The sequence below is a fragment of the Eschrichtius robustus genome, chromosome 18 (genome assembly GCF_028021215.1).
Source record: "Eschrichtius robustus isolate mEscRob2 chromosome 18, mEscRob2.pri, whole genome shotgun sequence".
Taxonomy (NCBI): Eukaryota; Metazoa; Chordata; class Mammalia; order Artiodactyla; family Eschrichtiidae; genus Eschrichtius; species Eschrichtius robustus.
In genome coordinates, this window is record NC_090841.1 from 978,828 (window position 1) to 991,687 (window position 12,860).

Here is a 12,860-nt window from a genome sequence, read left to right on the forward strand (position 1 = left end):
CCCTGCAAAAACTGGAAGAGGCTTTATATGCATTTGTGAGAAAAGTACAAAATGTACTTTCTTATGAAAAGTCTTAAGGTCACAATAGCTTTTTATTCAATCCCTAAAATGTTCACAACAGTTTTAAATTACTGCACTTAAGCAAAAATCTACCTACAGAACTAATTTTACAAAGACAAATGAACCTAACCTTTTTATAGATATTCAAAATGGCCATTTTGTTTATTACTCTTAACTTAGTAACAGTAGTAGTAGTACCAGCAAACATTTCACGAATATCTAACAAGGGATATGTCCTTTGCAGCTAAGATGTCAGGTAATCCAGCAACTCTGAGAGGCAGATTTTAGGAATAGAGTCTTGAATTAAAATGCTGTCATACATATAACTGCGAATGGGAAGAAACGTGAGGAAATTTCATGGGGTGATGATAACATCTTGATCTAAAATCATGAAACCATACAGTTAAAATTTGTGCATTTCACTATATGTAGATTTCAAATACCTTAAAAAACAATATTGGACTCTAGTTAATGATAAGCATGCTGAAGTGTTTAAGATTCATGGACTGATGGACGGATGGAGATAAGAGATAAAGAGATATGTGAAAAAAAACACAGCAAAATTTAATTGTAGAATCTAGGCATTTCTATACTCTGAAATTATTCATAATAGTATGTTTGTGGGCAGGGGAATAGAGAGAGCCTGGTGAGGACTTTGTAAAACTGTCAAGTGTTTCTAGAGGGCATCTCCTGTTCAGATTCAGTCAGACATAGTGACAATGTCACGTATCTTCTTTTTTTCAGGATGAGCAAGAAATCTCCATTTTTATGTTAAATCAAGTACTTTTTTACTGTTGGCAACAAATTCAATTTTTAATACTTTCTGGCCAAATAAAATGTTTATGCTGTCAGGAATTTTCAATGCCACAGTCCATCTTCAAAGTTTATACTTTTTATGGTTTTAAATGGTTCTACATCAGGGTTCCCCAATCTCAGCACTAGTGGCATTAGGGGCAAGATAATTCTTATTGTGGAGGGCTGTCCCGTGCATTGTAGGATGTTTACGCTAGTAGAACCACCCCCCAGTTTGACCACCAAAAATGTCTCCAGACATTGCTAAATGTCCCCTGGGAAGCAAAACCACTCCATGTGAGAACCACTGCTCTAAATGTGTACCAAAGTACCTGTAAAGTCAATTAAAATTATGTATTTGAAATGAATCAAAGATTTCTTTACTTCATAGCTCCCGATGACAATAAGATAACTTTTATTAAGTGGTTACTACATGCCAGCCATTCATTCCTCCCCCCATATATATACATATACACACACGTGTGTGTGCACTATCTTTCATTATCCTTACCAACAATCTAGTAAAGTGGGTTTTGTTACTATCCTCACTTCGCATATGGGGAAACAGGCTTATAAAGGTTCAAAGTAACTTGTCCAAGATCACACACAAATGCTGACTTCAATCTATACAAAATTCACAACCTCCATCACCATAAATACAGCCTTCCAGCTGGTATCCCTGCATCACTCTTCATAAAACGTAAAACTACAGGTTCTTAACTGAAAGGAATACAAAAAACAAACAAAAAGAAACTGACATGACTACCCCAAAACGGAGACTGCTTCAACTAGCGTCTAATGATTTCCACTGGCTCCACTTTCACTTTCCAACAGCTCTTTCCAAAGCACATGATCTTTTCTCCCATTGTTTACTAATGGTGAAAATTCCCCACGGCAAGAGTACTAATAAGTTAATAAATATAAGGAAATACACTGACGCAAAATGAAAAAATCCTTGTAGTCATTCAGTAAAGTTGCTTAAGTAGCCTGCAGTACGTTCATACTGTGAAATACAATGTGGTCATTAAAAAGAATCTAGTGCCATGAAAAGATGTTGAAGATGTTTATATTAAATGAAAAACTCAAAGCACAATAAAATGTGTATGGTACAATTTGATTTTTATGGAAAAATTACACAATGTTTAACAGTGATCATGTTTAGTAAATGTACTAAGGTAGGGAAGATCTGCTAATGTTAGAATTGTAATTAAGAGAATGTCCCTGAAATAAAAGATGACTTCAAACTATACGCTGGGCAGGCCCATTACATTCTCTGCTACGTCTCCTCTAATATTTGAACGTTCTATAAGAAGCACATATCATTTCATAATTAAACATAAAAAAGCTAGAGGAGGGGGTTTAGTCCCCAATGACTGACTAAAAGTAAATTCAGTTGATTTTAATTCTTTAATTAGAACAATGGTTCTCAAACTTTAACAAGTATCAGAATAACATCGAAGGGTGGTTAAATCTCAAAATTGCTGGGCCCCAACCCCAAATTTTCTGATTCAGTAGATCAAGGGTGAGGCCCTAGAATTTGCTTTTCTAACAAATTCCCAGTTAACAATTTTTGAGATGGTTTAGGGTCAGCACTGCTAGCATGAATGGCAGGGAAAATAATTTAAGTGGACTTCTGCTTACACTAGGAAGAGATCTGAAGTTACTGGACGGGGACCAACCACACTTTTGTGAATCACTGCTCCAGAAATCTGGTTTACTAAAGCTAAAAGTAGGGGAAAATAAAAGCAGAAACCAAGTTCCAGTCACACTAATGACAGTTTTAACTACAGTAAACTTGCTTTAAAATGAACTACAACTTTTCAGTTAATTTATCCAATCTAAATTGTCAGTAACCATCCAAAACCTAAAAAGCAGAGTCTGGGTCTAAAATTCCACAAAATGTGTCCAAAATACACACAGTCTTTCTCATCGCTCATGTACCATGGACTCACAATCTGGGTTAGAACCTCACGAGTAGCTGCCACTTAAATTCTTTTCCCCACCATTACATACACCATCTCAAAAATGTTGCCTCACCTCATCAATTAACTGGAAAACTACAATTAACTAGAAATAAATTAAACATTAACTACTAAACAAGTAAAAAGAATTCCTAAAAACACAAATCAGATCAAATTATACCACTATTTTAGAGCCACTACACCACCAGTACACACTATAGCCACCATACCATTACTTATATTCAGATCAGGTATGCACTATGATTTTTCTAAGTAGAAAAAAATACATAATAACTCAGAAATATTTAAAGCTCTTAAATCTACCTGTTAAACACAGAGTTCGGATTAAACAGTAAAAGTAAAGTAAAGTAAATCTCATGAAGTAAATCTCATAAACTAAATTCTAATTTCCAACTGACAAATTTTTAACATTCCTACACAAAAATTTAGGGTGATGGAGTCTAGAGGAGCATATCTCAAAGGAGCGGACAACAGCAGCCCTTCTCACCTCCCCATTTCATAATCCCATAATTTTTTTAAAGAAAAGAAAAGCGAGGACCTGTATTTTCCAATATAGTAGCCACAAACCACATGTGGCTATTAAAATTAAGAATAAAAATACAGTGTGAAAAAAAATAAAAAATAAAAATGGGGAAACAGAAAAAAATTACAAAAAAAAAATTAATTAATTAAGAATAAATAAAATTTAAAAGTCAACTCCTCGGCCACAACAGCCACATTGCAAGTGTTGAACACTCACATACAACCAGTGGCTATTCTACTGGACAGTGCAGACACACTGAGGGAGGAAGAATTTTTAGTAGCTTTAAAATTAGGAAGGAAAAAGATTTTTCCACATCAAAAAAGAAATGTTTATTGGCTTAAGTATAAGGCTTCCAAAACAGGGAAATGCAGCCTTACCATTCTTCCTCCAGAATGTCGACTTCAAATAGAACAAGATGGTGCCAGAGGCCAAAGATTGTGAAAATGTTAAATAACACCCTTCTGGAAAGTTTACTAAAAGTTGCCTATAATACGTTATTGTATAAGTCTAAAACCCTAACTTCCTTTAAGATAAATTTTGGATTTACGTTAAAAATAATTTTAGCAAGTGAAAGACTGTTTCTCTAATGTCCAAAGAATAATTAAACATACTTATAATTTTATGTTCAAAATGCCAATTATTAAACTTGGATTTTAAGAAAATGTCTAACCCTTCTCTTGAAGCCATTTAGATCTTCAAATGTTCTAATACTAGTGTCACTGAATTATAATCAGTTTTCTGTACATATTAAAATTTTGTCTACTTTGTCTACTCACGGAGAGAACTCGATTTTGAAAGTTTAAGTTCCAAAAAGAAAGCTTCGGGAAACTGCAATGAACATAAAATTTGAGGATCAAACTAGAAAGACAACAGACACAAAACCCACTTATTTATATAAGACGGCCTCCCTCTAAGAAAGATATTCTGTTGGGGGAAAAAAAATCCATCTAAACACGAATTACATTAACGCTGTATAAGCGACACTGCGAGCACAAAGCACACAGAAAAACCTAATAAAGTAGCTCTTTTGTCCTGTAAGTGTAAACTCACTGCTCAAATTTCTTTTAAAGATAATTAGGGAGGCACAGTTTATGCATGATGTCGGAAAACCTATTGAGGTTCAGACTGAAAAGGGGTAAAATATGTGCTATTCTAGTATCACAATGTATAAGCGAGACATAAAATAGCGGTAAGTCCTCGTGGGAAGCACCCTCACACGAGGCACGCGCTGAGGGGCGGAGAGGGGAGGCGAGGGGAGAGGAGAGGGAAGAGGAGGGGAGGGGAGGCGAGGGGAGAGGAGGCGAGGGGAGGGGAGACGAGGGGAGGCGAAGGTAGAGGAGGGAAGGGGAGGGGAAGCGAGGGGAGGGGAGGGGAGGCGAGGGGAGGGGAGGCGAGGGGAGGGGGGAAGAGGGGAGGGGAGGAGGAGGCGGGGGGAGGCGGGGGGAGGCGGGGGGAGGGGAGGAGGAGGCGGGGGGAGGCGGGGGGAGGCGGGGGGAGGGGAGGGACGACCTCTCGGCCCCCGGGGCCCCGCGCCCCGCCCCCGGCCGCCCCTCACCAGGCGGATGAAGCCGAAGCCGCGGTCGCGGTTGATGAACACCTCGCTGGGCTCGCCGTAGCGCTCGAACAGCCGCTTGAAGTCGTCCTCGGTGATGTCCGTGGGCAGGTTCCCCACGAAGAGGCGGCAGCGCTGCGTGTACGTCTTCTCACCCGGCTTGAGGAAGCTCTTGATGTCGATGGTGAAGCCGCCCTCCTCGGCCGGCCGGTCCTCGGCGGGCACGGCGGGCGCGGGCGGCTCGCCGGGAAGGGCGAGCGCCATGGCCGCCGGCTCGCCCTCGCCGGCCGCCGACTCCAGAGCGCGGAGGCGCGCCGGGTTCTTCTCGATGCGCACTTGCTTCAGGTTTCCTCTCAGCATCATCTCAGCGCGTGCCCCCCAGGACCCGGCCTAGAGCTCGACCTGCGTGTCGATGTCCGCGCACAGAACCGGGGTCGGGAAGGACGCGCTCGAGGACGCCGCCAGCCCGCCGCCCGCACTCACGGCCCGGCCGCTCGCCCAAGATGGCGCCGCCACAACCGCGGTGGGAAGGAGAGACGCCGCACAAGCCCCGCCCCTCCGCCGAAGCCGCGCCGGGGCCAACGCGCCTGCGTACTGCTGCGCCCACGGCGACCTGGTGGCGCGCGCATGCGCACCGCTCTGCGCGCGTCCCTGTTCGCAGCCTTCCCACGGCTGAGGGGAAGGGAGATCCCTAACCCCGTAGGTAACAGTGATGTTGGAAGTTGCAGCAGTGTGTGAAAACGCAGTGATTCGGGAAATATCCACATTCTCTTAGATGCCCAGCTCAATTTTCAATGACAGCAGAAAGTGAAAACTTGCAGATTTTATACATAGCATTGAATAACGAGGTATTTCCCAGTGATTGAAACAAAACACATTTCTGCCCTTTTCAAGAGCAAGTTTTTATTATATTTCCTAATGAAAAATCCAATTCTATAACATAATTGTGGTGTTGATTATTCACCTCAGAGAAGGACTCCGTGAACACCTATGGACCACACCCTAGGACAGGGTCATCAAACGTTTTCTGCAAAGCGCCAGATGGCAAATATTTTAAGATCTTCAAGCCATAATCTGGGTCGGCCAAACTACTCAGTTCTGCCCAGTACAGCTCCTGGCACGTGGTAGGTCTTCATTGAGTATTAAAAAGAAGTGAATTCACAGTCACTTTACAAAACCGTTCAGCAGTTACTCGCGAACTTAAACAAATGCTTACTTTAGAACAGCAATCCCTCTCCTATTCATCCAACTGAAATGAAAACTTGTGTTCACACAAAAACCTGCATGAAAATGTTCATAGGGCTTTATTTGTAATCAATGAAAACTGGAAACAACCCAAATGTCCAACTGGTGAATAGACTAACAGTGGTACATTCATATAATAGAATATATTCAGCAGTAAAAAGGAATAAACTCCTGATAGACGCAATAATGTGATTCAAAGGCTACATACCGAATATATGACATTCTGGAAAACTAGCTACAGAACACAGATCAGTGGTTGCCAGGAGCTGGGAGGTAGGGAGGGGTTGACTAAGTAGAGATACAGAGAAGTTTTTGGAAAGGTAGAAGTACATCTTGGGACTTCCCTGGCAGACCAGTGCTTAGGACTCCACGCTTTCATTGCCGTGGCCCCGGGTTCAATCCCTGGTTGGGGAACTGAGATCCTCCCCACCTCACTCACAGCTGATATTGTCAAATTTATTAATTTCTCCCAAAAAAAGGCACAGTAAATAAAATTGTCTCATTCTATCAGCACCAAATCAACCAACCTAATTCCATATGTAGCCACATGCGCTGCCTTCCCTCCTGTTACAATGAATGAATGGTCAAAAATCCCCTCTTAGGCCAAACCACTGGATGGCAGGTTTCAAGTTCTTTGCTTCTACAGTTACCTAATCCCCTTCCAAGTGCTTAGTTACTTGATCTGTACGGAACTATTCCCATCAGCAAAAGAAACTGTTGATAAAACTTTCATCTCGGGGAAAAAAAAAAAGGAAAGAAAAGGAAAAAACCTTCTCTACACCACATGTTGTCCTTTAGCTACTGTTTCTTTAGTCAAGAAAGAAAGGAAGGAAACAAGAGTTGTCTGTTTTCTGTCTCAATTTGCTCATCCTTGATTTCTTCTTCAGCCACACTGATCAGATGTCTATCCCACATTCCATCCCTCTGAAACCTCTCATGTCACCATGGGAGACAGCTTCCACTTTGACCAGATGCAGCAGTCATATCACAGATCTTTCAGCAGCATTTGATGTTGTAGATCTGGGCCTGAGTTTTTTCATGTGTAATGTGGGAAGAATACCTTCTTTACAGAGTTATTGTGCCTATTAAATGAATTAAAGTATAGTCTTTGGAAAATAATCTGGCGTCATAAATACAAGTACTATTATCGATCGCTTCCCTCCTACCTTCTTGAAACACTATTCTACCTTCTGCACTACGATGTTCCCTGATATTCTCACAGCCACTCCTTACTCTCTCTGTCTTTCCTGGGAATCTTCACTTGAGAACGTTGGAGAACCACAGGTCCAAGTCCTCCTCTCCTCTTCTGCTACACTCATTCCCTAGGTCAGACCGTCCACACCAGGGTGCCTCAGAAGCATTGGAGCAGGTTTTTTAAACCTCAACACTGTTGATATTTTGGACCGAATAATCATTTTTTGTGAGGAGATGTTTAGCAGCATCACTGGCTACTACCCAGTAGATGCCAGTAACACCCCACTCGCAGTGGTTACAAACCAAAATGTGCTGGGAATTATTCTAATTGCTTTACACTTACTAATCATCACAACAATCTTTTAAGGTATGTACTATTAATATCATCTTTTTTTTAAGACTTTATTTTTTGGAGCTGTTTTCAGTTCCCTGCAAAATTAAAGGGACGGTACAGAGATTTCCCATGCATTCCCTGCCCTACACCTGCACAGTCTCCCCACTATCAACATCCCCACCACATGGGACATTTGTTACATTTATTGACCCTACACTGACACGTCATCATCGCCCAGAGTCAAGAGTTTACATTAGGGTCACTCTTGGTGTTGTACAGACTCTGTGGGTCTGAAAAAATGTATAGTGATGTGTATCCAACATTGTAGTATCCCACATAGTATTTTCACTGCCCTAAATCTCCTCTGTTCTCCGCTTATTCATCCCTCTCCCCATCCAACCCCTGTTAACCCCTGATTTCTTCACTGTCTCCATAGCTTTGACTTTCCAGAACATTTCTATGTAGCCTTTTCAGTCTGTCTTCTTTCACTAAATAATATGCATTTAAAGTATTCTATGTCTTTTCCTGATCTTATAGATCACTTCTTTCTAATGTTAAATAATATTACACTGTCTGGATGTACAACAGTTTATTTATCCATTCACCTACTGAAGGACAACTTGGTTGTTTCAAGTCTGGCAATTATGAATAAAGCTGCTATAAACATCTGTGTCTGGGGCTTCCCTGGTGACACAGTAGTTAAGAATCCACCTGACAATGCAGGGGACACGGGTTCGAGCCCTGGTCTGGGAAGATCCCACATGCTGCGGAGCAACTAAGCCTGTGCACCACAACTACTGAGCCTGCATTCTAGAGCCCGTGAGCCACAACTACTGAAGCCTGCGTGCCTATAGCCTGTGCTCCACAACAAGAGAAGACACCACAATGAGAAGCCCGCACACAGCAACAAAGAGTAGCCCCTGCTCCCCGCAACTAGAGAAAGCCCGCACGCAGCAACGAAGACCCAAGGCAGCCAAAAATAAATTAATTAATTAAATTATAAACAACAACAACAACAACAACATCTGCGTGCAGGTTTTTGTGTGGACTTTTAATTTTTCCATCCTCTGGGTAAATACTAGCAGCGAGATTGCTGGATCATATGGTAAGGGTTTGGTTGGATCATATGGTAAGGGTTTGGTTTTTGAGAAACAGCCAAAGTGTCTTCCTAAGTGGCTGCGCCATTTTGCGTTCCCATCAGCAATGAGTGAGAGTTCCTTTTGCTCCATATCCTCCAGCATTTGGTGTTGTCAGTGTTCCAGATTTTGGCCATTCTAGTAGCGGTGGTATCTTATTGCTGTCTTTATTTGCATTCCCATAATGACATACAACGTGGAGCATCTTTTCATATGCTCATTTGCCATCTACATCTTTGCTGAAGTGTCTGTTAAGGTCGTTGGCCCATTTCTTAACCAGGTGTTTTCTTATTGTTGAATCGTAAGAGTTCTTTGTAAATTTTAGATAACAGTCCTTTATCAGATGTGTCTTTGGCAAATATTTTCCCCCAACCTATGGCTTGTCTTGGCTTGTCTCTTTATTCTTGTGACGTTGTCTTTCACAGAACGGAAGCCTTTAATTTTAACGAAGTTCAGCTTATCAATTCTTTCTTTCACGGATTGTGCCTTTGGCGTATCTAAGAAGTCAGCACCAAAGCAAAAGCCATCTAAACTTTCTCCAGTTTTTCTTCTAGGAATTTTATAGTTCTACGTTTTACATTTAGGTCTTTGGTCCATTTTGAATTAACTTTTTGAAGGATGTAAGGTTGGTATCTAGATACAGTGTTTTACATATGGATGTCCAGTCATTCCAGCACCATTTGTTGAAAAGACAATCTTTGCTCCATTGTATTACATTTGCTCCTTTGTCAAAGATCAGTTGATCTGTACCCATGAGGGTCTATTTCTGGACTCTATTCTGTTCCATGGATCTCTTTTTCTTTTGCCAGTGCCACACTGTCTTGATTACTGTAACTTTATGGTAAGTCTGGTAGTCAGGTAGCATCAGTCCTCCAACTTTCTTCTTCAGTATTGTGTTGACTATTCTGAATCTTTTCCCTCTCCACGTAAACTTAAGAATCGGTTTTTGTCCATATCGACAAAATAACTTGCTAGGATTTTGATCGGGATGCCATTGAATCTATGGATCAAGTTAGGGAGAACTGACATCTTGACAATATTGAGTCTTCCTATTCATGAACATGGACTATCTCTCCATTTATTTAGTTAGTCTTTGATTTCATTCATAAGAGATTTGTAGTTTTCCTCATATAGATCTTGTAGATAATTTGTTACATTTATATCTAAGTATTCATTTGTTTTGGGTGGCAATGTAAGTGGTATTGTGTTTGTAATTCCAAATTCCACATGTTCATTGCTGGTGTGTAAAAACATTACTGACTTTTGTGTATTAACCTTGTATCCTGCAATCATCCATTTACTTTTTTTTTTTTTTTTGGCCATACCACATGGCTTGTGGGGTCTTAGTTCCCTGACCAGGGATAGAACCCGAGCCCCCTGCATTGACAGCATGGAGTCTTTTTTTTTTTTTTTTAATTTATTTATGGCTGTGTTGGGTCTTCATTCCTGTGCGAGGGCTTTCTCTAGTTGCAGCAAGTGAGGGCCACTCTTCATCGCGGTGCGCGGGCCTCTCACTATCGCGGCCTCCCTTGTTGCAGAGCACAGGCTCCAGACGCGCAGGCTCAGTAATTGTGGCTCACGGGCCTAGTTGCTCCGCGGCATGTGGGATCTTCCCAGACCAGGGCTCGAACCCGTGTCCCCCGCATTGGCAGGCAGATTCTCAACCACTGCGCCACCAGGGAAGCCCCCGACAGCATGGAGTCTTAACCATTGGACCGCCAGGGAAATCTCCCCCCTCCATTTACTTTTAATATATATATGCCTTTATACATTTTTTTAAAGATTTATTTTTTTTAATTTATTTATTTTATTTTATTTTTAGCTGCATCTGGTCTTAGTTGTGGCACACGGGATCTTCACTGAGGCATATGGGATCTTCCCTTGCGGTGCACGGGCTCTTTGTTGTGGCACACGGGCTTATCTCTACTTATAGTGTGCAGGCTCCAGAGCACGTGAGCTCTGTAGTTTGCACCATGCAGACTCTCTAGTTGAGGCACACGAGCTCAGTAGTCGTGGCGCATGGGCTTAGTTGCTCCACAGCATGTGGGATCTTAGTTCCCCGACCAGGGATCAAACCCGCGTCCCCTGCAGTGTAAGGCAGATTCTCTACCACTGGACCACCAGGGAAGTCCCTATGCCTTTATATTTAAAGTGGGTTTCTTATACGCAACATAGAATTGGGTCTTGTTTTTTGATCAACCCTGTCTTTTAATTGGTAATCTCTGTCTTTTAATTGGTGCACTTAGATCAATGATGTTCAAAGTGATTACTGATATAGTTTGATTAATATATACCATATTTGTTATCATTTTCCATTTGTTGCCCTAGGTCTTTGTTCCTATATTTATATATATATATATATATATATATTTTTTTTTTTTTTTTAGCAGTTTTTTTTTAAAATTTATTTTTATTTTTGGCTGTATTGGGTCTTCGTTTCTGTACGAGGGCTTTCTCTAGTTGCGGCAAGTGGGGGCCACTCTTCATCGTGGTGCGCGGGCCTCTCACTATCGCGGCCTCTCTTGTTGCGGAGCACAGGCTCTAGACGCGCAGGCTCAGTAGTTGTGGCTCATGGGCCTAGTTGCTCTGCGGCATGTGGGATCTTCCCAGACCAGGGCCCGAACCCGTGTCCCCTGCATTGGCAGGCAGATTCTCAACCACTGCACCACCAGGGAAGCCCTATATTTATATTTTTTAATTGAAGTATAGTTGATTCACAATGTTATGCTAATTACTGCTGTACAGCAATGTGACTTAATTATACATATAATACATTCATTTTCATTCTTTTCCATTATGGTGTATCATGTTCCTATTTTTGTAGACCACACTTTCTGCCTTTTGTGGTTTTAACTATGCATTTTATAATTTCATTTTCTCTCCTTCTTAGCATATCAGTTGTACTTATTTTTCTACTTTTTTAAGTGGTTGTCCTAGAGTTTGCAATATACATTTATTTACAACTAATCCAAGACCACTTTCAAATAACACTGATAACTTCACAGGTAGTGCAATTTGTAATAGTAAAATAATCCTGATTCCTCCCTCCCATCCCTTGTATCATTTCAGTCATTCATTTCATCCATATACAAGCATATATATGTATAATTTAATATATTGTTGCTATTATTATCTTGAACAAAGTTATCTGTTAGATCAATTAAGAATAAGAAAAATAAAAGTTTTTATTTTATATGCACATTCCTTCTCCAGTGCTCTTAGTTTCTTTATATAAATCTGAGTAGCTGACATATATTATTTTCTTTCTCTGTAAAGCACATCTTTCAACATTTCTTACAAAGCAGATCCAGTAGCAACAAATTCCCTCAATTTATCTTTGTCTGAAAAAGTCTTTATTTTTCCTTCGCTTTTGAAGGATAAGATTGCAGGGAACAGAATTCTACAATGGTGTTTTTTCCTCAACACTTTAAATATTTCACTCCACTCTCTCTTGTTTGCCTTGTTTCTGAGGAGAAGTCAAATGTAATTATAATCTTTGTTCCTCTATTGGTAAGGTGTTTTCTTTCTCTGGCTTCTTTCAGGATTTTTTCCTTTAATTTTCTGTCGTTTGAACACGACATGCCCATGTGTAGTTTGTTTTTGTGTTTATCCTGCTTGGAGCTCTCTGAGCTTCATGGATCTGTGGTTTGGTATCTGACATTAATTTGGGAAATTCTCAGTCATTATTGTTTCAAATATTTCTCCTGTTCCTTTCTTTCTTCTTTCTCTGGTGTTCCCATGACTTGCATTTACACTTCCACAGTTCTTGGATATTCTCTTCTCTTCCCCCCTGACCTCCCTCCTTGTTTCATTGCTTTTCAGTTTTGGAGGATCTTTTGGGTTTGCTTTTGTTGTTGTTTTTATTTTTATTTTTTATAGATTTATTTATTTATTTATGGCTGCCGTTGGGTCTTCGTTGCGGCGCACGGGCTTCTCACTGCGGTGGCTTCTCTTGTTGCGGAGCATGGGCTCTAGGCATGTGGGCTCAGTAGTTGTGGCTCGCGGACTCCAGAGCGCAGGCTCAGTAGCTGTGGCACACGGG

The 12,860-nt window shown here is 41.0% G+C and overlaps 1 protein-coding gene across 4 annotated transcripts in view; it reads right to left on the bottom strand.

Moving 5' to 3' along the window:
• Positions 1-5,429, bottom strand: part of PSPC1 (paraspeckle component 1) — a 95,877-nt gene extending 90,448 nt beyond the window's left edge. For all 4 annotated transcript variants that reach the window (XR_011071042.1, XR_011071040.1, XR_011071043.1 and 1 more), the window contains exon 1: positions 4,913-5,429. Coding sequence is in view for 1 of the 4 variants with exons in the window: in XM_068526785.1 (XP_068382886.1) it covers positions 4,913-5,272 (360 nt within the window). In the remaining 3 variants the exon portion in view is untranslated. The remainder of the gene's footprint in view (positions 1-4,912) is intronic.
• Positions 5,430-12,860: the final 7,431 nt, after the last annotated feature.